The 25031-nt window shown below is 50.5% G+C and overlaps 11 protein-coding genes across 11 annotated transcripts; 5 read left to right on the top strand and 6 right to left on the bottom strand.

The window, feature by feature from the left end:
* Window positions 1-504: 504 nt before the first annotated feature.
* On the bottom strand, window positions 505-2764 carry EPUS_00464 (uncharacterized protein; the record flags this gene model as incomplete). Its single annotated transcript, XM_007804493.1, has 2 exons — window positions 505-2603; window positions 2647-2764. 2 exons carry the CDS (start codon window positions 2762-2764, stop codon window positions 505-507), a joined length of 2217 nt encoding a protein of 738 aa, XP_007802684.1.
* Window positions 2765-3686: 922 nt separating this feature from the next.
* Window positions 3687-6199, bottom strand: EPUS_00463 (uncharacterized protein; the record flags this gene model as incomplete). The annotated part of the gene is made up of 2 exons (XM_007804492.1): window positions 3687-4758; window positions 4815-6199. The coding sequence occupies 2 exons, from the start codon at window positions 6197-6199 to the stop codon at window positions 3687-3689; spliced, it is 2457 nt and encodes an 818-aa protein (XP_007802683.1).
* Window positions 6200-6962: 763 nt separating this feature from the next.
* On the top strand, window positions 6963-9102 carry EPUS_00462 (uncharacterized protein; the record flags this gene model as incomplete). The annotated part of the gene is made up of 5 exons (XM_007804491.1): window positions 6963-7068; window positions 7115-7317; window positions 7366-7838; window positions 7893-8055; window positions 8101-9102. The coding sequence occupies 5 exons, from the start codon at window positions 6963-6965 to the stop codon at window positions 9100-9102; spliced, it is 1947 nt and encodes a 648-aa protein (XP_007802682.1).
* Window positions 9103-9344: 242 nt separating this feature from the next.
* Window positions 9345-10019, bottom strand: EPUS_00461 (uncharacterized protein; the record flags this gene model as incomplete). The annotated part of the gene is made up of 1 exon (XM_007804490.1): window positions 9345-10019. The coding sequence occupies one exon, from the start codon at window positions 10017-10019 to the stop codon at window positions 9345-9347; it is 675 nt and encodes a 224-aa protein (XP_007802681.1).
* Window positions 10020-10246: 227 nt separating this feature from the next.
* Window positions 10247-11525, top strand: EPUS_00460 (uncharacterized protein; the record flags this gene model as incomplete). Its single annotated transcript, XM_007804489.1, has 2 exons — window positions 10247-10423; window positions 10491-11525. 2 exons carry the CDS (start codon window positions 10247-10249, stop codon window positions 11523-11525), a joined length of 1212 nt encoding a protein of 403 aa, XP_007802680.1.
* Window positions 11526-12424: 899 nt separating this feature from the next.
* Window positions 12425-15169, bottom strand: EPUS_00459 (uncharacterized protein; the record flags this gene model as incomplete). Its single annotated transcript, XM_007804488.1, has 3 exons — window positions 12425-14158; window positions 14205-14564; window positions 14618-15169. The coding sequence occupies 3 exons, from the start codon at window positions 15167-15169 to the stop codon at window positions 12425-12427; spliced, it is 2646 nt and encodes an 881-aa protein (XP_007802679.1).
* A 480-nt stretch (window positions 15170-15649) lies between these two features.
* Window positions 15650-16413, top strand: EPUS_00458 (uncharacterized protein; the record flags this gene model as incomplete). The annotated part of the gene is made up of 4 exons (XM_007804487.1): window positions 15650-15713; window positions 15762-15847; window positions 15901-15991; window positions 16043-16413. 4 exons carry the CDS (start codon window positions 15650-15652, stop codon window positions 16411-16413), a joined length of 612 nt encoding a protein of 203 aa, XP_007802678.1.
* A 385-nt stretch (window positions 16414-16798) lies between these two features.
* EPUS_00457 (Cytochrome b-c1 complex subunit Rieske) lies at window positions 16799-17699 on the top strand (the record flags this gene model as incomplete). The annotated part of the gene is made up of 3 exons (XM_007804486.1): window positions 16799-17165; window positions 17224-17312; window positions 17367-17699. The coding sequence occupies 3 exons, from the start codon at window positions 16799-16801 to the stop codon at window positions 17697-17699; spliced, it is 789 nt and encodes a 262-aa protein (XP_007802677.1).
* A 171-nt stretch (window positions 17700-17870) lies between these two features.
* Window positions 17871-19271, bottom strand: EPUS_00456 (uncharacterized protein; the record flags this gene model as incomplete). Its single annotated transcript, XM_007804485.1, has 1 exon — window positions 17871-19271. The coding sequence occupies one exon, from the start codon at window positions 19269-19271 to the stop codon at window positions 17871-17873; it is 1401 nt and encodes a 466-aa protein (XP_007802676.1).
* A 943-nt stretch (window positions 19272-20214) lies between these two features.
* On the bottom strand, window positions 20215-21487 carry EPUS_00455 (uncharacterized protein; the record flags this gene model as incomplete). The annotated part of the gene is made up of 2 exons (XM_007804484.1): window positions 20215-21066; window positions 21125-21487. 2 exons carry the CDS (start codon window positions 21485-21487, stop codon window positions 20215-20217), a joined length of 1215 nt encoding a protein of 404 aa, XP_007802675.1.
* An 839-nt stretch (window positions 21488-22326) lies between these two features.
* On the top strand, window positions 22327-23456 carry EPUS_00454 (uncharacterized protein; the record flags this gene model as incomplete). The annotated part of the gene is made up of 2 exons (XM_007804483.1): window positions 22327-22603; window positions 22687-23456. The coding sequence occupies 2 exons, from the start codon at window positions 22327-22329 to the stop codon at window positions 23454-23456; spliced, it is 1047 nt and encodes a 348-aa protein (XP_007802674.1).
* Between the last annotated feature and the right edge of the window lie 1575 nt (window positions 23457-25031).

Raw genomic sequence — 25031 nt, 5'->3', positions numbered from 1 at the left:
TTTTTCTCATCTACAGCTTGGATATGGTTTTTCTGGCTGTGGTGTGATCGACGTGTTAATTAGTCCTCGGATAAGATGTATATCTGCATTTTCGTAGTAGTAGTAGTAGTAGTAGTAGTAGTAGTAGTAGTAGTAGTAGTAGTAGTAGTAGTAGTAGTAGTAGTAGTAGTAGTAGTAGTAGTAGTAGTAGTAGTAGTAGTAGTAGTAGTAGTAGTAGTAGTAGTAGTAGTAGTAGTAGTAGTAGTAGTAGTAGTAGTAGTAGTAGTAGTAGTGTGTATCTGGATAGTAGCTTAATTGAAACGCCGCGGATGTGTTGATACAATCAGTTGATGTGGCGAGTATTTTTGCCTTCGCTGCTCCGGATCCTTCCCTCCCCATTCCCATCCCGGACTGTGCTTGCTCGCTCAAACGCTGCAGATGGAATAAGATAAGCATAGTATCATATGTGTGTCGAAGCAAAAGCTCATTGCCACCAACTCCGTTTTACCGACTTGGATTCCTTTGTCAAGCCCCATCAAATTCACCAACACCTGCTCCGATGGTAGTGGGAGCAGCTGCACCACCACCACCACCACCACCACCACCACCACCACCAGCAGCAACAAACTTCAGATTGACGACCCACTCCCTCCCGAAATCGACCCCATGCCTCCTCCTCGTCCCATATTTCTTCCATGCCACATTACTGATCCCAATATCTACAACGCTAAGCTTCCAATCATGGCTGCGTCCCTCACCCGTCCCCAATGCGGCAACGAGACCACTCTTGGGTGCGCCCAGGCACGCGATGAAGGTAGCGTGAATTATCAGTGGGGAGGAATCTACGACGGTGACTTCCCCGTTTGAGGCGTTCATACCGGAAGGTATATCGACCGAAAGAATAGGAGCGGCTGATCGATTGGCCCAGCGAATCATCTCGAATGCGATGGCTTGGTCGTCGGTGCGGAGTTCGGAGAAGGTGACGTGCATGCCTAGCAGAGCATCGACTATCAAATCATGTGGAGATGTTTCTGACGAGAGTTTGGATTGGAATTCATCCCATCGAACTGTCCAACCGCCACTTTTGCGGTAGACGTCTAGTTGTCTTTTTACGCTCTCCAGGAACATGTTTTCACGCTCACCGCCCAGAACGCAGATGGTGACTCGGATGTTGCGGTTGCGGAGGTGTCGAGCTGCTGCTACGGCGCGGGACCCGGATTTGTGGTTTCCCACTAAGAAGAGAATTGTTGGACTGGGAGGCAGGTGTGGTGGTAGGGTGAGGGCTGCTTCAGCAATACCGCGGCCAGCATTTTCAGTGAGGAGCTCATCACCTAGACCAAGCTCGGAGGTACACAGTTGCTCTATCTCTAGCATTTGGAGGGGAGGGATGTGGGTACAAGGCTTGTTGGTAGAGGCTAGTCGAAGAGAAGCCCGAAAAGATGAGGCGGAGCCATCAAGAGGTGAGGCTGTTGCAGAAGCCTTGCTGGGAATCAATGTGCTTTTTCCTGATGGTGGTGGCCGTCGAGAGCCATCTCTCCGCGAAGCTCGACCACTGCTATAATGTTCTTCAAGTAACTCGTCTTCTGTCTCGCCGGCCTCGCTTTTCCAGGTGTTGGCTTTTGGAGTTGGTAGGTCCAGCACGTTTTCCGTATGATGAAGATTGCGTCCCCCATTTGTGCCTGGTCTGACTACGCGATTATAGCTGAACAGGCGGTCGCCGTCCGCGGTGGTGTCGTCTCTGCGTATGTCGTCAAAAACCTGACGCTTATCGAACTTGGATAGATTATGCTCGAAGTCAAATTCTCCCAGGTCTTGAATGTCAGTTGCATCCTCCGTGGCCCAGCCATTGGTGTCTTCCAGATAGGACTTTCGAGATTGGTGTTTCGGACGCCTTGTCTTAGGCTCAGCTTGGAGTGTTGTTGCTTCCTCGACAAGTGGTGTCTGCCGCCAACCTTTGCTCTTCCCAGCAGCTTTCTTCAGCGCTGTCTGTGGACTCTCCGCGTGGCTGGCGTCATTCAGACCTGCTGTACTTTCAGAAATATGATCCTTTGCTTTCCGGGTTACTCCGCGCCTGTTCTTCCTTGCAGTTCCCCGCAGGGAAGAAATCCCTTTTGCTGAGGGGCCAGCCAAATCAGGATCCTCTTCCTTCAGAGCCATGTGATCGAAGGGTTTGGTCAGCGTCGCCGTTGCGGTAGAGTCTCTCCTTTCGCTTCGCCTCGGCGACTTGGCTGCTGGCACCCAAGCCGCAGAACCCGATAGCGTAGTTCTTGTAGACACGAAACTGTTTTCATGGTGAACCACGCTGACAGGGCTTTGTTTGATGCTATCCGCAATCATCACAGGAGAAATGATGTCTGGTTGGAGATGTTGAGATGGGTGACTGTCTGCAGAGATTGTGCGAGTATCAATTGGAGGTTTGGTGAAGCTCAAGATGGCAGGATCGATAAAGGGTTCCGGAGCAGATACATCAGGCGCTTCAGAGTCCTGTGTTCGCTGGTGTGCAGGATGGATATTCTCCGAGCCTGCAAAAGCATTTTGCTGCTGTGCTACAACTTCCAGGTCCGCAATGACTGAAGAATCAATGCGGTGCAAAGGGAGGTGTTGGCCGTTCCACAAAAGAGTGACTGCCCACGTCAGCCATTGCATCACAGCAAGGCACTTCCATACCGTTCTCGAGAACTAGCTGTTGCTCGACAACATCAGCCACTATGCCCTGTAGCTGTTTTGTAGGAGGTGGGGACTTCAAGGTGACAACGATGGTGTAGCCAATGAATTCTGAGGCCATGATGAGAGGGTTTCAAAGTGCGAGATTTATCTAGTGCAAGTCATCTCCCAACGTTGAAAGGCTGAGCCGCAGAGACGAATTCACTGCCAGCTTTCCGTTACAAAGGCAATTCGATGAATGCTTGTAACCTAGCATATATGTACTGTAAGAGTGCTTCCATTCACTGTAACTTAATTGAAGCTCTTTCTCCAGGTCTTGGCAGGGTCCAAGCTGACCTGTAGCTGCGGATGAGGGTAGAGAGGAGAGCATGAGAGTACTCCGTAGATCACTAGATAACATACTGGAGAAGAAACAGAGTACAGTGAAGTGAAGCGGAGCAGAGCAGAGCAGACTAGAGCGTTGTGACCAGCGAGGTTCATTAATGAGAAGAGACATAGGGCGCTATCCATCTTCCACTCTGAGGTCCCCCGATATTTGTCAGGGATTTGCTACAGAAAATGATCACTTGAGTAACAGCAGCTGCAATAACCACGGAGGAGGTATGTATAATGTGGCCTCCAAAACCTGCTCTGTTGATGCAGAGCAAGGAGGCTGCTTCTTCTCTACTGTACAGTATAGTTTTACAATCCCAGAAGCCGGAATGGGATGAGTGTCGCGCGGAGATAGTCCAGAGACCTCCATTATACCACGGCTGGAACCAGCATTGAGCCGAGTGGCAGGCGCCCTAGGGTGAGCATATCAGTTTCTGCTCGACGGACAGCTTCCAGGCAACTAGCTATATGGTACGTGATGACAGCGCCAAACGAGGCAAGGCAAAACTGACTGTTCTTAAAGATTATGTGGTTGAGGGACTCACAGATTGTGGTGATGGTAAGGAGCTTTGCTGAGACATGTGGCTAGACATCCGAGGTCATGGGAAAATACATATTATTTGAATAAGCCCTTTCGGCGCTTTTCCGCGAGGGGAGCGGTAGTCGTGGAATCATGGTTGAGCCGCCGCGGGCTGCTCGATGGCTAACCTTTCGGCATTTGGATCCCATTCATCGCTCGGTGTTGGATTCTCCCAGTTCACCGGTAGCGCAGACAGCTCGCTAAAGCTTTTCGTCAGATCTTCTTCCACTGGGCCTGACATCATCCCTTCCGATGTCTCTTCTTGGGAACCGTCAGGAGAGTCACCAGAAACTTCCTCGTCAGGCTTGGCATGCCTCATCTGGAGCACCTTACTCCTGAGTTTTGGATTTGCAGAAAACTCGAGTAGAGCCGTATTGATTTTCTCCTCCACCATCTCCTTTGCCCGAGTTGCCATCTCCCTATCGAGGAAGATGTTGGTAAAGCGATAGGATAACCAAAGAAAGAGTATCAAGGATTTGTGGAGTAGCTCGAGGTTGACTAGATACTCCCGGCGCCCTGAGAGAGGCAAGTCGAGAATATCCAATGGGATCTCCGTGATATCGACCACAGTCACTGCAGTCCGATTCGCCACGCAGCGAGCCAGAGCCTTGATAACCTTCTTTCCAAGCTCTGACTTTGTGTCTACCGGAGCCGCAGTGAAAACACAGCTCTGCACAACGGTGAGTCCTCTGACTTTGTCAAGAAGAGTTGCAATTCTCCTCCGATCCCCTAATTTACACAGGAAATACCGCGAATGAAGCATGACCTCACTGTCTAGGCGTTGTATGATGTACTCGAATGGGGTGCCTGGTGGTAGAACTTTGGCAAATGAATTTATGTGTTCAAGAGGTGGCTGGATTCCGGCTGCTTTGATAGGATCAGGCTCGGTGTTGAGCGCTGTTTGTATGTCAAATAAATCTCTCTCGTCGAGACAGGTAACAAGGCCCACGTTGCTTTGCTTGACACTGCCTTTGAAAGACGTGACTCGTGAATCCTGAGAGTCAATGATCTTCGTCTCTGCACCATCTTCTTGGTCATCTTGATTGGCAGTGCGATAGCGGCCTGCTCTACCGGCAATTTGCTTGATCTGTGAAATAGATAGCTTCACTCGTTTCTCACCATCCATTTTCAAGATGGTTTCGAAGATGATGCGCTTTATGCTCCTAGAACCCGGTCAATCAGACTACCAGTATATGATCATGTTGTGCAAAATACTTACAGATTCAGACCCATGCCAATGGCGTCGCTCGCAACCAGGAAATCATAGTCGTTGCTAGGGTCATTGAACAAGGCAGCTTGCTGTGCCCGAATCTCTGGCGGCAAGCTGCCATACACAATTGCAACTCTCCGACCAGTGTCAAGTTCGATTTGCTTCTTCATAGCATGAATTCCTAGCACGGAAAAGCATACAATACAATCACCACGACGAAGACTTTTTAGGTTTCCCTTAAGACTCTTGCTCATTGCCTTCAACGGATTTAGTCGGTCATAATGATGGATATGCAATGTATCGCCCATAGAGGCAGCCAATTCTCGGATCAGGGGTACCACTCTTGTCTCGCCACAGAGATGAAGCTCCTTCGCTTTTGTTCCTAGGAGAGCACGAGTCCAGGCCCAGCCGCGATCCTTGTTCGCAAGCATCTGGATTTCATCGATAACAGCAACGTCAACAGACTTTCCACAATCAACCATTTCAACCGTATGGCTGGAAAGCAAGGCGCCTCCTCCTTCTGCCAGTCGTACGTCATCACCCGTAACAAGATCGCAGGGCGTCCCTTTGTTCTTGAAGCGGCTGTAAACTTCATGCGCGAGGAGCCTCAAAGGCCCTGCGTAAATGCCATTACCTGACTCTTCCAATCGTTTCAAGGCATGATACGTCTTGCCAGAGTTTGTTGGGCCAACATGTAGATGTATTTCCCTTTGTATTGCCCTGGCATGGAGATACCATTCGGTTGGATACCTCAAGTCCAGATGCTTTGGAGTCGATGAACTTCCGCTTCGCTTCTCCCCAGATTGAAGGATGTGATCGACGTAAGCAAAAAGAAGTGCTTTTCTCAGCTCGGCGCGTCCGCCTCGTACGAATGCCTGCAACAGAGAGACTCTTAAGGGGTTTGTGATGTCTAAATTTCCGTTCATTCTATCTTGCTTCTCAAAGCATTTCGTGACTTTCGCTTCGAAGCTGTCGAAGTATTTGAGCTCCGGGTCCAACTCCGCATACCCAGACTCAACGCCGTCTGGCGTTTTTCCGTCTCGAAGAGTTTGCTTCAGGCTCTGAAGTTCTAACTCGGCAGCGGGTTTGCCACTTCCCTCCATACGAAGCACGAGGCCGCCAGATTTCGTTCTGCGAATTGCTTCACCAGAGGATTGTAGCTGTCGATCTCGACCATTTCGAGTATTGCCATTAGCTTCTCGAGGCCCGCCTTCCAATGTTGATAGAATTGAATCCTTCCATCGACCTTTCGAAATTCTTTCGTGTACTCGATTCCGTGAGTTTTCCGACGACGTCGCGAAGCCACGCTGGTTGGATGACCTGAGTGTCCAACGGGCGAAATATCGCAGGGAGCAGAGGAAGCATGGACCATTTTGGCCTGGCCATGCTTGCATTACACCTTTAAGATCTGTAAAGAACGATGGAGGATAAAGCAACACCTTTATGGTGGGCTAGATGTAGTGTGTCGATAGGCAAGACGGAGCCGCGACAGAAATACCCAATTTTTGGAGTGACGATGTCACCAAAGAATGGGCAATTCTGTATGTAGGAAACTCATGCGCCACAAACACGGGCGTACCCGCGGGGAACCAATGTTCCCTCCGCAGAACAATGACTTGCAGTCAGATCAGCCAGCACCTCTTCCAGTCGACTTGCTGCAGTCATTGACCAGATAGCATTAAGAGAGAAAGGATGTGTCGCATTTACTATGATCGTTGAATTACATCTGAGTTTCAAGTCTGTGGGCTAAGCTCTGGCGACTTCCTGATGCGACTCACTTCCCCAAGGACTCTTACGAAATGGGGACGTCGATGATCGAACTACAGCGCAAAGGTGCCGAACTTCTTTCTTCCAAAAGCTCCCTTGCTTACACCTGTTAAAGTCCTGCAAAGAAGTATCATTGAAGCAGCTGGTCAAGAAGTAGGCTGCCCTCCATCAGTGCAGGGCATGTTCATTGACTGATATCGTTTTACGCAGTTCAAAGTCCTCGTTGTGGACAAACAGAGTCGAGGGCTCATCGATAATGTGTTACGAGAAGATGACATTCTTCATGGCAATGTCACAAGTGAGGTCTACTACCCAAAGGGACCTGCAAGAGCCAGCTAATCGCAAGAAGATATTGAACAAATCGAAGAGCCAAGAGACTTGAATCCCGACATGGACGCGGTCTATGTGCTGACACCGCAACCACATATTGTCGACTGTCTTCTAGCAGACATGGAAAAGCGAAGATATCGAAGATTGTTTCTGGTCTGGACATCGGGTACGGGCTACCAGACGCTGCACATGAGACAATACTGATTTCATAGAGCTTGACCACAACCTCAGGAAACGGATCGAGTGCTTGCCGACAGCTCGCGAGCAAATCGCCGATTACAAGACTCTTTATGTAGATTACTACCCAAGGGAGGCCCAACTTGTCACCTTTCGAGACCCTTCAAGCTTCTTCGTCCTTTTCCACCCTGATTGCAGCAACCTCGTACGTGGCCATCTTGAGGCCCTGGCGCAGAAGGTGTGAAAAACCCCAAAATCGCAAGGCCGAATTGACTGACTTGGTTAGGTTGTCTCGATTTGTGTTTCCCTTGGAGAATATCCTGCAGTTAGATATTATCGGCCACGGGCTCCTACACATGAAGCAGGAGTACTCTGCTCTCATCTAGCACGGTTTATTCAGGAAGCCTTGGACAGCCATGCGAGGCTGCACCCAGACTTTCCCCCGCCAACCTCGACTCCAAAGCCACGAGCTATCCTTCTAATTACAGACCGTACCATGGATCTCCTGTCCCCTCTCGTACATGAGTTCACTTACCAAGCTATGGCGTTGGATCTGCTTGATATCAAAGATGGGGACAAGCTCACATACCTGAATACGGTTAATCAAGGTCGGCCCAATGAGGAGACGAAAGAGGTCGAAATTGGAGAGGCAGACAAGATCTGGACCGCTAATCGACATATGCACATGAAAGATCTGCTGGGCAAGATTGTAGATGATTTCAAGAAGTTTCGAGAAGCCCACCCACAATTCGCAGAAAAGTATGTTTCGTCACCATACCATCCTAACATTGGCTGACCTACTGTACTTGGAAGTGATGGCGCCTCTACAAGTGTGAACACGATCAAGGATATGCTTGCCGGCTTGCCAAAGTTCTCCGAAAAGAAAGAAGCGTTCTCATTGCATCTAGATATGGCGGAGAAATGCATGAAAATCTTCCAAGAGAACAAGCTATTGGACTTAGGTTCCGTTGAACAGGTAGGTGTCTCAGACGGACAGATGCGAATAAGCTAACAGTCGAAGTCGCTCGCAACTGGTCTCGACGAGGATTATAAGAAGCCCAAGAACCTTGCTGACCAGATTGTGAGGCTGATGGATGACGAGAGCGTACCTCAAGAGGCACGATTACGGCTTTTGATCCTGTACATTCTCTACAGAGGTGGTCTTCTTAACGGTGACATTCAAAAGCTTCACGCACACGCCCAGTTACAACCTCAAGACCGTGACATTATCGACAATCTTGATCTCCTTGGAGCCAGAGTGCGAAAGCCTCTGAAAGATATGTCATCCCGTCCAGACCCGATATTTCCCACAAAGCCCCCGGCCGGCCCTCTCGAGGAAGAAGTGAGCCTTTCCCGGTACGAGCCAGCTCTGCGTTCAATGCTCGAGGAGCAGATTCAGGGAACCCTAGACCCCCTCATATTTCCTCCCACCAAACCGCACCTTGAAGGCAACGGAATTGGCATCGATATGGCGGCACAACAAACTTCTCTCCGAACGGCCAATAAGCCAACCTGGGCCCGCACACGTCCAGTAGCAAATGAACAGCGGCAAAGGTTATTAGTGTTCATGGCTGGTGGCGCCACTTACGCAGAGGCTCGAGCGTGCTACCAAGTCTCGCAAAATGCTTCCAAAGATGTTTTCTTGATAACATCTCACATGCTAACACCCAAGCTCTTCCTTCACCAGCTTCGCGGACTGAACCTGGACAAGCGACGTTTGGATATACCTGCAGAAAGGCCTCCACCCAAAGCACCTGCTCATCTTTTCGAGCGCCAGCAAGCTCCAGGTTTGCCCCAGCAGCAAAAGCCTAAGCAGGCCTGGCAGCCGCATCCGAACACAATGCCCCCCACCGCCGCAATGCATAACATGAGCCTCAATTCGAAGCCTGAAAATGGAGCCAGACCCATCGGATCTTTCAGTCCTTCATTACCAAGCTCTCCTGCGACTGGACAAGCAGGCAAGCTGAAGAAGAACAAGGACGAGGGAGAAAAGAAGAAAAAGAAGCATCACTTCTTCAAATGAAGAAACTGTGTATATTGTGATTAGTTCTCAGCATTATTCAGCGGGCTGATTTGGTATTCGGGTAGAGCTCCGGGTTGGCATACGGCATACGGCATGCGGCATATTAGCGAGGGATGGTCAGGGTCCAGTCGTTCTTAGTATGGTGGATTGTGATGGAGGCAGCGGAGTTGGCGTTATACCTCTGAACGGGTTTCACCATATATTATGCAAAATAGATGGACATATCCCAATGCTTCTCCCTATCATCCACCTGGCCCAAGGTAAGCCTCCAGGTCTTTTCCATAAAACGCATCCCTCAACTGCAACTCCCTCTTCTTTTCTGCAGCTTCTCGCAGCCTCATCTGCTTCGCGTTCAATCGCACCATATTTTTGGCCTGCTTTTTGACCCGGACGTGATCACTGTCTTTGACACCTAATCCGACAGTGTCATTCTTAACCTTGCTTTTGACGGGAGCCCGGATCCCAGTCCCACTTGCACCTAGTCCGAGGCGAGCATCCGGATCCCAGCCATACGAAGAAAGGTACTTCAGTCCCACGTGATCGCGGTCGAGATGAGAAGGCGGGTGAGAGTGGGATAGGCAGACTTGGTGCGCTAATGATGATTCGTGAGGTTGGGTGGGAACGCTTGATGTTGATGGGGTGATGGGCAGATTGCAAACTGTGCACATGACCTCCCCAGAGGCTGTGCTATCTTCTTGAACGTCGTCTGACTGCTTTTGTGGGTTTTCTGTATCTGGATTCGGTGGTTGGACAATAGCTAGATACCTGTCCGCGACACTGGACTCGGGAGTTGCCTGTGATGCAGGTGATGGCTCAGACTCAGCACGCACGAACGCGACTCGCTTTCGTCTGATACCGGCTCCGAATACCTGTTGGTCTTGCAGTGGGAGGAAATACTCGTCCTCTTCTTGGGACATTGCTTTGGGTAGAGAAGACTCCTAGAAGCCCGATTAGAGAAGAGTAATATGGAAAGTGGAAACACACTTGAAGCTGGCAGCCACTGCGGGAGATCTGCGCCACTAGCCAGCCTTACAGCACTAAGTTTGAATTAGCCGATTTCAGCGTAGTCTCGAAAAGCTACGTAGTAATGTGCCAGGCACAGCTTTTCTGAAATGGGAGAAGACGTTTTCGGGACCTCTAGAGTATGCCACTTCCACTGTTGGCCGAGAGCCTCTGGAGGGGACTGTCTAGCATTCCTTATGGCTACACAGTGCTGAAATTTTCATCATGGGCGCTGGTCATCTCCCTCCTCAAATACTACTTTGGAGGAGCCAGGAACACGGCCGAGCGTGTTATGCATGGCAAGGTGGTCATCATCACTGTAAGCTTTCAAGACACCCCTCTATTGATTGTTCCGAAGCCTGTCTTGAGTTGACCGCCGCATATAGGGTGGTACATCCGGCATAGGCGCCGCTGTTGTTCGGGACCTCGCCTTACGAGGAGCTCAGATTATTCTACTGTCTCGTCATGCCGCGAATGACCCATTCCTGGTGGATTACATTGATGATCTTCGTAGCTCTACGAACAATGAACTTGTGTATGCTGAGCAGGTGGATCTCTCTTCGTTACACTCCATCCGTCGTTTCGCAACCAAATGGATAGACAATGCTCCTCCGAGGCGGCTGGACATGATAGTCCTCTGTGCTGCGGTCATGACTCCAAGATGGGGAAGTCGCCAACTTACTGCTGACGGGCTGGAAGAGGAATGGGGAGTCAACTATCTGGCCAACTTCCACTTGTTGAGCATTCTCAGCCCCGCCATCAGGGCTCAGCCGCCAGATAGAGATGTCCGCATTTTATTCAGTACCTGCAATAGCTACATCGGAGCGAGCCTTGACCTAACAGGCACCCAGAAGGAGACGTCTTCCGGCCAGAGGTCCTACGGCAGGAGTAAAATAGCATTGATGACTTTTGCACTGGCTTTTCAGAAACATTTGGACAGCTACACTCGTCCTGATAAGCAACCGAACAATGCCAGAGCTTTTCTTGTGGATCCGGGACAATCGCGTACTCCGGGGACCAGGAGGTGGCTCACCGGCGGCTCATTATGGGGTTTACTCGCATATCTCATTACCTGGCCATTCTGGTGGCTTGTGCTGAAGTCCCCCGAGCAGGGCGCACAGAGCTTTCTGCTAGCTGCGATGGAGGGAGAGCTCGCTCGAGATGCCGGTGGAAAGCTGATCAAGGAGTGTCGCGAACGTGACTTCTTACGCTCCGAGGTAACAGATATCGAGATCGCTAAGAAGCTGTGGGAATTCAGCGAAAAGCAGATTGAGCAAACTGAAAAAGAAAGTGCAGTAAGAAGAGCGCTGGCAAAGAGAGAAAAGGATGCCGCAAATCAGGCATCGCCATCGGCGGAGTCCATGGGTAGTAGCAAGCAAGGAAAGACCAGTAGCCTGAGGAACAGCCGAAAAGCCAAATAATCACAACTACGCTCTCATATCATCCAATCGTCCCAGAGGATGATTCGAGTATAGAACGACCGATAGGCTCTACAGTCTTGCTGCCTAATGGAGGGAGAAAGAGAATCCTTTTCATTGTGGATCCAAATTTAAAGCCTGGAGGCAGCAGGCACAAGGTACAACGACACCTCCCCCCTCCCGCAACCAAGACTCCTGTTTTCTCTACAGACGACTCCAAACCTGCCAACCTACGTCTTGTCCGTCCCTTAACTACCCCTCCATCACCCATTCAGCAAGGTTCAGGTCATGCTCTATCCGTCCCAACTCATGCTGTCGCAATAAAAGCATCACGCTGCTTCGCTCTCAAACAAAGTTCGGCAACACCAGGTCCCGCAGTTCTTAGTTCCCATGGATCCACAGCACTTTCATCGATTTCCAAGTGCCTCAAAGCAGCAAAGTAACTCGTTCAAGGGGACAAGTAGAATGAATGATATGGCTCTAATTCAGCTGGACAAAGTTCCCACCAAACTTGAATACGGCGAGATGGCCCCAACTCCGTGGCTCCCGCCGAGACGTTTTTCCACGCAACATGACACTGCGATTCTATTCACCGCGCTGCGCCCGAGGCAGCCTCCTCTCTAGACCGGTGTGTTTCATCTCCCAATATTGAAAGGGAGAAGTTGTAGCTAAGCTCGAGTTTGTGGACATGCCAGCAAAGTTAGCTATGGGTGCTATGGTTATGAGATGACAAATGGACCTAGAGAAGTCTTACATCAACAGGCTACTGGTGGTGTGTTTTCAGGAACGGCGTAAGAGTTGTCGCAGAAATCTATAACCCATCCCATGTTACGAGCTTGGATTTCATCAATGGATGGTGGCTAGAGAATTGGTGATATTTCTTACATTCTGCGAAAAGCAAGCTATCTACTCTCGAGCTCAACGCCTGCATCTATATCCTCTGTCCCATCCAAAATATCTCCATCATGCCTGTTATCATCTACTGGTAGGGACGACCTCTCTTCGCCTCTACCGCCAAGCCACCCATCCCCTGCCACTGTCGAAGCCGAAGCCGACCCCCCTGCTCTCCTGGGCGGCAATCTCAACCGCCCGGAAGTTAAAGCCGAGATCTTATCAGCCATCCACTCCCCCACCCTGGCCATTCCCTTCCAAAGCATCTCCTGCTGCCTCCCTCCATTTCCCTCTTCATGCCCCACACCAACTCCATGCCCATTGGTTTCCTGCGCCTCGACCTTAAACTGAAACTTCAAACAATCCTTGACCGTCACCAAACCGACCAGCCTACCCCTATGCTCCACCAGGATGACCCTCGGTCCCATCTTCTTAAAGAGCTCCATCTCCGTCTCGAGCGGGAGGCGCGGGTGCACGGTGATGGGGGTGGCGTCGACGAAGGGACTGAAGTCGACAGTTTGCTGGCCGGAGGAGGTGGCTATGTCGTCGAAGGTGAGGGGCGCAGGGCTGCTGCTGATTATTGGTGTAGCGGGGGTGGCTGAAGTTCCCAGTTGCGAAGAGGAGGAGGGAGCGAAAGAGCATTTCGCGACAGGGGACATGAGACCTTGCTTTCTGGCTCTGTCAATGGCAAAGCGGAGTTCTGTGCGGCCGATATAGCCAAGGAGGATTTTGGATTCCCTGTCTTCGATGATGGGGAAGCCGGAATAAGGGGTTGAGTTGAGGATGTCTTCAGCGGCGCTGACGGGGAAGTTGGTGGAGGGAAGTACGCTCATGTCGTCGGAGGTCATGACTTGGGAGACTGGCACGCCGAAGCTGTGTTCTTCTTTGTTGTCAAGGAAGGGGAAGCCGTTGAACCAGATCATGCGGTCGGCGATGCCCCCTTTGCCGAAGCGGTCGCCTACGGCTTTGGTGACACCGACCACGATCATGGTGGGTAGAATGTAGGTTAATGCTCCTGTGAGCTCAAACATGATCACCGTGACCGAGATGGTGATGTGCATGATGCCACTGAGGGCTGCGCCGGCGCCAAGGAAGGCGTACGTTCCCGGAGTGATGCAGGCGACGTCTGGTTCGCAGGCGGAGAAGAAGTGGGAGTTTGGGAATGATTCATGGAGAGCTTGGACTAGGATTCCGATCATACGGCCAAAAGACGCGCCGATGGCCATGGATGGGACGAAGATGCCGGCTGGCACTTTGCAGCCGTAGGAGACGATGACGAGGAGGATGCGCAAGGTGGTAGCAATGAAGAGTGAGAGGATCATGGACCAGCGATTTTTGGCTTCACAGATGCCGTCATAGTCCTGGTCACCTTCACATTCTAGGAACAACATCTCCATCATTTCGGTCATGTCGATGCGTAAGAACATATTCGGATAACAAAGGAGAGCAGTGGCCCCGGCCAGGATGACTGCCTCCGGAATGGCATATTTCGTCAAGTATATCTTCCGGAACGCCTGCGCTCGAAGATTCCATTTGATGACGAATGCGCCGTACAAACCACCAAAGATGCCGATTAGTATAAAGAAAATTATCTCGAAGAAGTGCCAGGTTCGATCATATTTGACTTGAAACATGACCAGCTGACCTGTGCGGAAAGGGTTCATTGCAGCAAGCACTGCCGTAGCTACCAAGGCACAGAAGTAGCTGCGCCAGAGGGTCTTCAACGGGAAGTATGTTGCCATTTCCTGCCGAATATTAGTACTTCAGCTGCAGTGCAAGGCTGCTTCTAACCTCGAGAGAGAAAAGTACTCCTCCAATTGGACTCCCGAAGGCGACGGCTACACCAGCGGCTGCAGTCGCTGTCAAGATCTCTCGAGTCTTCGCTGCATTACGTCTGTATTTGTCAAAGTATCGCGAGATGACATTGCCAGCACACACAGCATAGTGCACGCTTGGCCCTTCCTTGCCGACTGACAAACCAGAAGCAATCGCCAATGGCAGACAAATTGACTTGATAAGAAAGGTCTTAAAATCGAGAAACCCCTGCATAACAAAGCCAGCAATGATACACTTGATCTCTGAGATCCCTGAGCCGGCTGCGTACGGAGCGTACTGCTTGACCAGAAAGGCAGACACAAGAGCAAATAGTACCTGCAGATGTGTCAACTATTGTTCGACAGCTCAGGAAGACCAGATATCCATACCGAGAAGATAAAGTATATTATGTAGTTTGCCAACCCGAAAGACGTCCATCTCTTCCACTCATCACATCCATTCTCAGCACCCCAGCAGCAGAATTGCTCGTTCAGGTAGAAAGCCGTAGTACAGTATCCCAACTTGACATCTGATAGCCATTCGGTAATGATATTCAAAGCTGCTGCGTTGACGCCAATGACAGCCCCGACTATAGTGACCACGATCCATGCCTGACCAGCTTCATAAGAATCCCTCAGTTTCCCCCGCCAACCCAGGATGCCCTCGCGCGCAAAGAAAGTTGCGTTCTCTTTCCGCCGAGCTCTGCGACGAAGTTGTTCTCTCGCATCGTCTTGAACCCAGTCTATCGTAGTGAAGTCCTCGTATCGCTTGATCTCCGCAATCTCCTCGGTGATCGAATGCACCGCCGGGTCTGTCGAGGCTCCATGGTGACCTCGTTCTACTGACGAGAGGGTCGACCTGCGTCTGGGAAGTCGTCGTTCAGGAACCAGCGATGATTGTCTCTGGGAATGCGCAGAGTAGGAGGACGAGCGCGAGTTCATAACATCGAGTTGTCTCTCATACTGGTCTGCAAGTTAGGTCAGTTAGACGTACCTAGCCTGGGATGTTGAATCCGCTCCCTAAGCATGACCCCAATGTCGTTCCAACAACGCCTTTCCGTTTTGGGACATCATCGACCACCCTTCAGACTCTCACTTCTGCACGCTACTTTCTTCTTTCCTGGCTTGCGCGCCGTGTATTCTGCTTACACAAACGGGCCTCGTACTACAGGTAATTCCAGTGTCCGGACCAACTGGCATGTCCACTGCCTGTCATCGTATATCTCGATATACCTCTCACCGATTGGGTGCTCGACATTCCCATTACGAGGAAGTTGCTGGCCGCCCTAACGCGGCAGAATCTGCTCAAAGGGCCATACCGGTGTACACATCTAGGTGAAAGCCCATTTACAGGATTCAACAGATTTTCTACCTTACCATTGCTGCCCCTTTTTTCTCTTACTATACTGCCTGTCTTCCAATATGCCTTACAACAACACGGCTATTCCACCGCCTGACGAGATAACTGGCACGTCTGCTTTGCCACGTATGTTCCACTCCGCTCCGGTTGAACAGTGCTAATCAGGGCAATCAGTTGCAAGAGTGAAGAAGATCATTGCAATGGATGAAGACCTCGTCCAATGCTCTAACAGTGCTGCTTTTGCCATATCAGTAGCTACGGTAAAAACTCTTCCCTCTCCACATCGAATGTGTGACTGATCAATCAACCATAGGAGAACTTCATTAGATATTTGACGGAGCAAGCCCACAATGTTGTCAAGGCTGAACGGAAACCACGGCGGAATATTCAATACAAAGACTTTGGTGAGTCTTTACTGGGCATTCTACTAACGGCAGTACACTGATCTGCGCAAGCCAACGCTGTTGCTCGCATTGACAACCTCGACTTCCTTGCGGATGTGATTCCAAAGACAACGACGTACAAACAATTCAAGGAGAAGAGGGCCAGAGAAGAGGCCGCCTCTGCTGCTCTGGTTCCAGTAGCACCGGGCCAAACAACGCTGCAGAACGGATTTGGGGGCGCAGTACCAATTGGACACCTCGACCCTCATCCCGATAGATCGTCAAGAGAGGAAAGCAATGGAGTTTCGTCCAGCCAGAAGCTGCCATTTCCGATGAATCGAAGCCCAGTCGCTGATCGGACGTTGCACACGTCGGTGCATGGCCATCCGCCGCCTTTGATGCAGCGAGATGTCGAGATGGAGGACGGAGGTATCTCACGATGAATATGTTTGTCTAGCGGATGTATGATTAGCTCTGGCGTTGGGGCATCAAGCATCAATTCGGCATTTTGCCCGAGCCGCAAAAGAGACCTGCTCTTAGTGTGGATAGAGTCCGCGAAGTTTAGAGCGTGCTGTTCTTTGATGGTTCTCAGTACTGGCTGTAGCATTAAAAATCACTCGACAGAATAAAACCAAAATACGTGCTTAATAAGATATTCGAAGTTGTGATGATGTGAAGCTGGCTGTTCTACATAAAGAGTTCCAACCAATTACTGTAAAGTTGACCAAAATCGGAGAAAGCTACTTCCCCTTCTATGAATTCCGAACTTCGACAACAACCTCTAGCTTCTCAGTCGCTCACACAACGACACCTCTCCAACGCGCAAACATGCGTCCTCTCGCTTCTGGTGCCGGTCCAGCTCTGCGCAGCTGGACAAAACACTCTCTTCCTCTCCCTTTCTCTCGCATTGCTCCCGCCGTTGTCACCGTGCCACATAGACGACCAGTGTCAGAATACAGTCCGACCTCGAGCTTCAACAGTCCGTTCAAGGGCGAGGAGTACTCACCGACGACGAAGATACCGAGCTTTGGGAAATATATGAGCAAGAATTCCGAGACGTCGAACCGAGTGTTTCAGTACTTTATGGTTGGATCGATGGGATTGTTGGCTGCGGCAGGGGCAAAGGCAACAGTACAAGGTGAGCGCTGCGCTTTACCAGAAGCGCTCGGAGAGGCTTCTCTACAACGGAAGCCTGGTCATGAGGAGTGGGGTTCTCGGAGGCGCATTGACTGACATTGGCTCCGTCTGCTCAGATTTCCTGGTCAGCATGTCAGCATCAGCGGACGTGCTCGCCCAAGCCAAAGTCGAGGTCGACCTCGCCGCAATCCCCGAAGGCAAGAATGTGAGTTTATCACACCCCTCCTCTCGATCCTCATGACACTAAATTTCTGTACAGGTGATCATCAAATGGCGCGGCAAGCCCGTCTTCATCCGCCACCGCACCGAGTCTGAGATCAAAGACGCCCGCTCCGTAAACGTCCAAAGCCTCCGTGACCCGCAGGCCGACGACGAGCGTGTCAAGAAACCCGAGTGGCTCATCATGCTGGGCGTCTGCACTCACCTGGGTTGCGTGCCGATTGGCGAGGCGGGCGATTACGGGGGTTGGTTTTGTCCTTGCCATGGGAGTCATTACGATGTCAGTGGGAGGGTGAGGAGGGGACCGGCGCCGTTGAATTTGGAGGTGCCCGGTTATGAATTCCCGACCGAGGAGAGTGTAGTTATTGGGTAAGAAGGACGAAGAAGGGGGGCGGGTTGATGGCATGTAGAAGGGATGGAGGGATGTTGGAGAGACGTTCTAGAAGAGCTTCGATGACTACCAGATCGTCGTGTACAAATGATCATACATTAAACGTCTATATACATATCTAAAGTCTAGCCTTGTCTCCCTGATGCGCAACGTCTACCGTGGCCGTAGTAGCACAAGCAGCAAGCCCATCAATGCCGCACCTCCCGCCGCACCCTCCAGCACCGCCGTCGTAACATCCCGCTGCGTCATGATGACCTTCTTCTCGCTGAACAGTTCTCGGAAGGCGTCTTGGTAGTAAGCGAACCCGGTTCTGGGCTCACCAAACACAGCTTGCACAGGGAGTAGATCTTCGATAGGAACAGGGTCGCCATTATCGTTCTTGGCTGCCTCAATGGCTTCAGCGGCATCAATGACTTCGATTGCCGTCTCAATGGCTGATGAGTTGCCTGATGCGGCAGGTGCAACGGCGTCGACCATACTGATTGCTGCGGCCAGCTTGGCTTGGTCCACTACCTCGGCGAGGACATCTGGCCCTGTTGCTGCTGGTGCTGCTGGTGCTGCTGGTGCTGCATCCGTTGTGCTGACTCTGTCCCCGGACGCGGCTGCTAATGCTGGTGAAGAGGTGACATCTATTTTCTCTTTTTCAAGCGCCTCCATGACCTTCTCCTCGAATCCCTTGACCAGCCTCTTTCTCCTCCATGGCTCGATCGCCACCTGAAAGATGAGGAATAAAAGTATGTTCACACCCATTAGCCCCCACGTCCCCCAGGTACTCATCTGCCGGATTTTATCACTCCATATCTGCTCCTCATGATACCGCGCCAATATTGATTTTGCCAGCGCATTACTCGCCTCCTCGGCCGCCTTCTCACGTTGCACCAGCTCATCATGTGCTCGCTGCTCCGCCTGTTCGTTTGCATGATCACTCCTATAGAGACTGGTGAAGCGCTCCAGATCCGAAGGACTCCAGCTGTGTTTTCGTTGTAGCAGATCATTGACTTCGCGCTGCGTGTCGGATCTTGTAGCCACGGCGGTTGTGTAGGCCGCACGAGCGGCTTTCACACCTTGTCTGGTTGTGGAGACGAGTTCTTCTTGGTTCTCAATGGATTTTTTGAGTGCTTCGATGCCGGAATAGCCGGTCAAGTCGTTCAGTCGTTGTGAGGCGGTGAAGATATTGGCTTGAAGGCTGTCCATGAGATGTGAAGCGCGCCTGGAGAGGTCGGTGCGACGAGATTCGGTGTGCGAGGGTAGCTCGCTTCGGCGTTTGGACGAAGGTGGAGCAGGGGCAGCAGAAGATTCATCTTTAGATTTAGAAGGCAAGTCGGTCGACGAGCTGAGCTTTTCTCCCTTTCCATTCTGGTCCAGATCTTTTTTCGTATCTGAATACTGACTGTAACATCGAGCTTCTGCGTGCAGTCGAATCGCACGACTGGGTCGATTCTTTCCTGGAACTCGATGGAATTCTGTTCTCAGTACTGGCGAATGCGGCCGAGCCTTCGAAACCCTGAAGGCAACTCGTATACATTGCGCGAGCCGGAGAGGAGCTGGCTGCATTGGTACTCAACCGCGGGAGAGCAACAGAGACCAGAACTCCTCCGATGCAGCCGGTTTGGTGAACGATCTGGAGCACTGCAAATGTAGCTACACGTTTGGACTGTGTAAAGTTCAACCGAAGTATTTCCGCTCTTGGTAAGGGCACCAGTCGACATCATTAAAGATCAGCAAAAAGAGTACTCGATAAAATACAAAATTATAAGTTAGTGACTTATACCAATCAAAACAAAGCACTTTTATACTAACAAAAAATAATAGTACCATACTTACCAGTTATAAGAATTATCTAAAGCTTTAGGAAGCCTTTCGTTTTTCGTTCGCTGCATACAACACCTTCCCCATTGATTCTCCAGTCTATCTAGATACATCCGCAATAGGAAGACTCCGGCTCCGCAGTGTCTGCGCAAGGTGATCCCGGTATCATATAACCGGCAAAAGATGATATAGCTTTGAGGAGTAACAAGGTGAATTTCCGAAAGATGGATCAAGGATAAACTGGCTTGCTGCGGAAAGATTGGTCCCTGGGGTTGAGAAAGCCAACAATGAAATCCATGGGGGCTGTGCCGTTCATAGAGGGCCAAAAGGCTTAGAGCTTGGAGCTTGGACTTCAAGGTTGGTCGTTCATCCCACAGCTATGCACAATGACGCTTTAAGGATGGCTCGAATGACAGACTCTGTTATTGTCCAGGAAGCGGTGCAAAAGGATATGTGATAAGGCCAAATTCAATACAACTCTAATATTTGGTGCATTCTACAGCCTCCGAACAGATGTCGAAGAGGATTTGCCAATCAACGTCGGAAATGGCGGAGCAGGATTGTCAGAATGCAAGAAGCCTGATCGTTCTGACAGTGTTTAACCAATAGATACCCTTGGCTTTCCGGGAGGGTGTACTGCGAGTTCTATAGGGTGGGCTCATCACATTGACGCTGTTGTTGTACATCCCTAACCAAAAATGTACTCCCACCATCCCTTCTTCCACGTCCTTCCGAACCGATGGTTGACGCATGCCTCCTTACTGTCAAACATTTCCGCCCCCGAATGCCGTTGCCCATTGCCCCAGACATTTATGGGTAGCACCAGAAGTCCGCTTACGCTTTCGGCTTCTCCTTCCCCTTCTGCGCTCTGACCCCTACCCGCTTTCCCATCGATCCAGAGAGGCTCCTTCAGATGATGAAACGGGGCCCAAGTCACCCGTGCGCGGTCGTCTCTCTTTATCTCTCCAGCAGTCTCATCTGCTTTTACAGACGCGCTCATCAAGTCATGCTCTTGGGGTAATGATTCAGAAAGCACATCTAGCACCGCATCCGTGAACATCCCCGGCCCAGTGACCTCCAGTATGTCCTCCTCACTGTACCGTGGCCCATGGAAAAATCCAGAGCTAGCACGATTATGCCTTACTGAATGTGCAATAACCCTCACGATAGCTCTTCTCAGGAACGGACTGAACCGCCTAGGCGCGTATAAAGTATACTGAATAAAACCATATGTTCGCGACCAGTGCCACTGCTTTTTCATCGCTGTAGAGGCGTAAGGTTCATCAATCTCAATGCTGACTGCAAGAGAGATATTATGATAATGTTCTGTAAATAGTGGATTTAGAGAATTACAGAACTCAATAGGTTGAATAGGGTGGACGTCAATGTCAGCGTAAAAGCCGCCATTATACCAGAGAAGTAAATAACGGAGCAGGTCGGCTCGGAGGATTGAGACAGGATAGTTGGTGTATATCTCGGTCAAAGAAGGTATACTGTTTAGGGATTGCACGAAGTCAAGGCCATCTCTATCAGTAAGGTACTATGAAAGAGGTTAATTCAGACAGAAACTCCTTTTCTTGCTTGTGCGAGGGATTTACTTTGTACTCCCACCCCGAATTCTGCTCCTGCCACCGCCTACAATCATATTCCCTTTCCTCTGCATCTTCCGGTCCAGTTTGCCAGATTTTCTTTACAGTACCCCTAGCCTCTGGTAGTAATGCGCGGTTCTCGATGTTAAGAAGCGCCTGTTCCAACTGATTCTCCAAGGTGACATCCGGATTTTGTCGAAAGTGCGAGTGGTATAAGAACTCAGGCTTTGTGGTCTGCTCGCGTGTTGGCGCAGGGCGATTCGCAGAGCGATTGTTTTCCCATTTAGGTGGTGAGGGAAAGTAATTGTAGAGGAGGTATAGTAGGAGAGTGAGGAAGACTAGGTTGCGCCAGCGGCGGTCAGTCCGCGGCATGGTGTAGGGCACATGGCTTGCATTTTGTTCTCGTGCAAACTGTGGTACATGTAACTTTATATGTTAAGAGATTCTGGTCGTCTGCCTCTTCCGGTTTGGCGTCCGACCCAGCTTGGCGCCCTCTCCGGTGCTTTTCACGACGCCCTCCAACTAATTAGTTTCTGCCTCTTTCCGTCCTTTTCTTCTAGGACGTGGGATGGCACCGCAGGAGTCACCCTCAGCCAGTGGTCCTTATGCCCACTTTCTTGCTTCCCCTTGTCCTACCTAAGGTCTACCCTTGATTGATTGAGGCTGAACTTCTAAGATTTGGTTTATGGCCCCGTCTTCGCCGCTCTCCCTCACTGCTTCCACGTCCTGCTTCGGACAGGCCTGCAATTTCAAGTGCATAAAGATGGCATCAATCTTAGGCTGATCAACTGCGTCAGTAAGCCAGCACGAGTCTACCGGCCTTCTAACCCCTACAAAGCTGTAGGATTTGGGCAGTCGTACAGTTTGATAAGTGACCGCTATGAAACGGCTTGGCGGTTTAGGCGCTTAGGCCGTCTAGCCTTTGGCTAATCTTACTACATACAATACTTCATTCAGACTCACCACCAGGGTCCTTTGGTGCTTTGAATCAGTTGTTGGTCCAATCTCCCTTTACAAGTTCCACTTCGGGCATGCAGGCTTAAGGACGCCTCGCTAGTAACAAAAGTTATTGGGAGATACTTGAAACCTGCAGCCTTGTCCCACTTCTGCCGTCCCGACTGCGCCAATGCGGTTGCATATCCATTCCCTTTAGACAGAGAGCATATCCCTCCTCAAGTACTCCCAGAGTTTGTGCACAACCCATCACAAGAATGTTCCTTTTAACCTCACACAGGGTGGTCAATACTATTATAGCTCTGTCGTTCTCCTTTTATGTCTCTGCCGATTGGTTCACGAATCCTCCCAGCTTTTTGAAGCCCGAGTTAGATGCGACGGACAATCAGAAGCTTCTGGACCTTAGCACCACCTTCACGCTTGGAGAAACGGTTGTGATTTCGTGGAATGTCCCGTTCTCCACTGTGCCTTATGTCTCCTTGGCATTGCACCATTTTGATGTCAGGAGGGATATCGTCCTCAATGTGTTTATATGTTCGTGTATCCCAAGGATTGTGTTCACCTCCGCTCTCTTTTCCCTTTGTATGGAATGCTCAAGCTAATATCCTCCGTCCTAGCAAACGACCCGAACGAGGGAAGTTACATCTGGACTATTGGCGATAATGATAAGATCACCGAGGAAGAATTAGCTATTAGCCCAAACTTTAGCTTCCGACTCCTTGACGTCTCTGGTACACATACTTCGACGGGTAATCCTCCAGGCTTCGTGGACCATACTTTAACTAGCCGAGGGTTTGTTATCAAATCAAATCGAACGGCTTCAACGAGCACTTCGATTTCGGTTTCATCCACAAGTGGGCTCTTAAGTGAGCCCATAAGTGAGCCCATAAGTGAGCCCTCAAGCGAGCCCACAAGTGAGCCCACAGGCGAGTCCTCAAGTGAGCCCACAAGTGAGTCCACAAGTGAGTCCACAAGTGAGTCCACAAGTGAGTCCACAAGTGAGCCCACAAGTGAGCCCACAAGTGAGTCCTCAACAACTACATCCGCTATATCGAACACCGTCTCGACGGTGAGCAGCCTCGCCGCATCGCCTACGCAATCGACAGCAACAACCTCCCCATCTGGCCATACTACGGGAGATAAGGTCGCCATAACCCTCGGTGCCTTCTGGGCCCTCCTTGTCGGCCTGTTGTTGTATCTTTACTTCCAACATCGAAGCCAGCAGAAGCACCGTGCACAAAACTCGAACGTTGAAGGATTCAGTGGCCTGAAGCCAGAACTTGAAGGCAAGGGCGTGGCCTTTATTGTACCAAAGCCAGACGTTCACACTGCTGAGCTCCCAGATAATAACCTTGAAACTCCCACTGCGGAGCTTAACCGAGTATAGACGTTGCCTAATACCATGGCCTAGTATTAAACATTGTGGGACCAAGTATTACTTGGTAGGGCAGGGCATTGGGCGACGTAATAATCTAGTGTATGAACAGTATGCGTCCTTGCAAGTCTGAAGCACCATCGTAGTATATGATGTCTGGCTGCATTCCGTCGCATGCGCCCTTGACGCTATGCATCCTCTTTCCTTTTTGAGTATAAGTCCACACCTTTGCCGCACTTCAAAGTATTTGCTGCCGCCTCCCATGTATATGTTCCCTTTGCTTTCTATCATTGTTATATTTATCATGTCATTCTCCTTCCTAACACACATATCACCTATTGCCTCGTATTCTGCTTGAAGGCGCGGCCTGCATCACTTGTTTCTCCCGCAGAGTCCATAATAATAGCGGACCCGTGCATCGTCCAAACACAAGCCATGCATGCAGGCTATCATGAGTTCTCAGGCCGCTCTGCCCTTGTTCCTTTTGCAAAAAGGGTGACAATTGTTCTCAGACAATCGCACAATGAAAACTCTTTGTTCCAATTCCTTGTTCATTAGTGAAATATACCATGGCATTGTCCACGGAAAATATAAATCACCTTCAGCGAAAGTTGGCCAATCCATTCGAGTTGGTAACAACTGAAGAAGTGCTACAGCGCATTCCAATTGCTCATGAACCTTTTCCATTGACCCCTTTTTCAACAGCAGAATGTGTATCCGGGTCATTGTGGGCAAGTACCACTGCGGTCACCAGCGCTCGCCTTCTCATGGCATACCAGACGAATTCATCCGACAATGCCAGGACAGCTTACGCTTCCTTGCGTGCAACATTGCAATTGACGAAGAAGATGTGCCATGGCTCTGTCCAAATTGTCATTGGGAGTACGTGAAGCAACATCTGGCTCCTCTCTGGCAACAGGTCACCGTTACTAAGTGCCGTGTGTTGCAGGATGTGCAGATCTATCCCGCCGAATCCAGCTACGTGAATGCTCAAAAAGAAGCAGACCGTCTCAATGCGACCTTCGAGATTCAACAAGATGCCATCAACAACAGCGCAGTTTCTTATCACAAGCTTCGAGATTCGACTTTGCGATGTTTTCTGGCAGAAAACTTTGTTGTCTGCTTGGGGCGCGCACACCATGCCCACCGTCCGTGGAGTTTGTTGTATCAGCAAGAGCCTTTCGCGCGCACAAGAGCGGACATAGATGTCGACTCCAGCTCTCCCGATCCTGCACATGATCACATCGACCTCCCAAGTCCACCTCCACCAGCAGTGGAGACCGATCAGGGCGTCATTCAAACCAATCCGCCAAGTGTACAACCGGAACAAGGACCCACTGACCAAGATCTACCGGCGGTGGAGCCTGATCGGGACATCACTCATCCAGGTCAATCAACCTTGGAGGTTGATCAAGGTGTCACTCATACAGACATGCAGCTGGAGACACCACTCCCTGATTCGCCAACCGCACTGAGCTTAGGTCAAGCTATTTCAGATGATGGGTCCTCAGATGAAGATATGTCATATGGGGAAAATGGAGAACTAAGATGTCTATTTTGTGCCAATCGTGGCAGTTCTTACGGAGT

This window comes from Endocarpon pusillum (genome assembly GCF_000464535.1).
Source record: "Endocarpon pusillum Z07020 unplaced genomic scaffold scaffold344, whole genome shotgun sequence".
NCBI classification, from domain to species: Eukaryota; Fungi; Ascomycota; class Eurotiomycetes; order Verrucariales; family Verrucariaceae; genus Endocarpon; species Endocarpon pusillum.
This window is presented reverse-complemented; position numbering and strand designations above follow the sequence as displayed.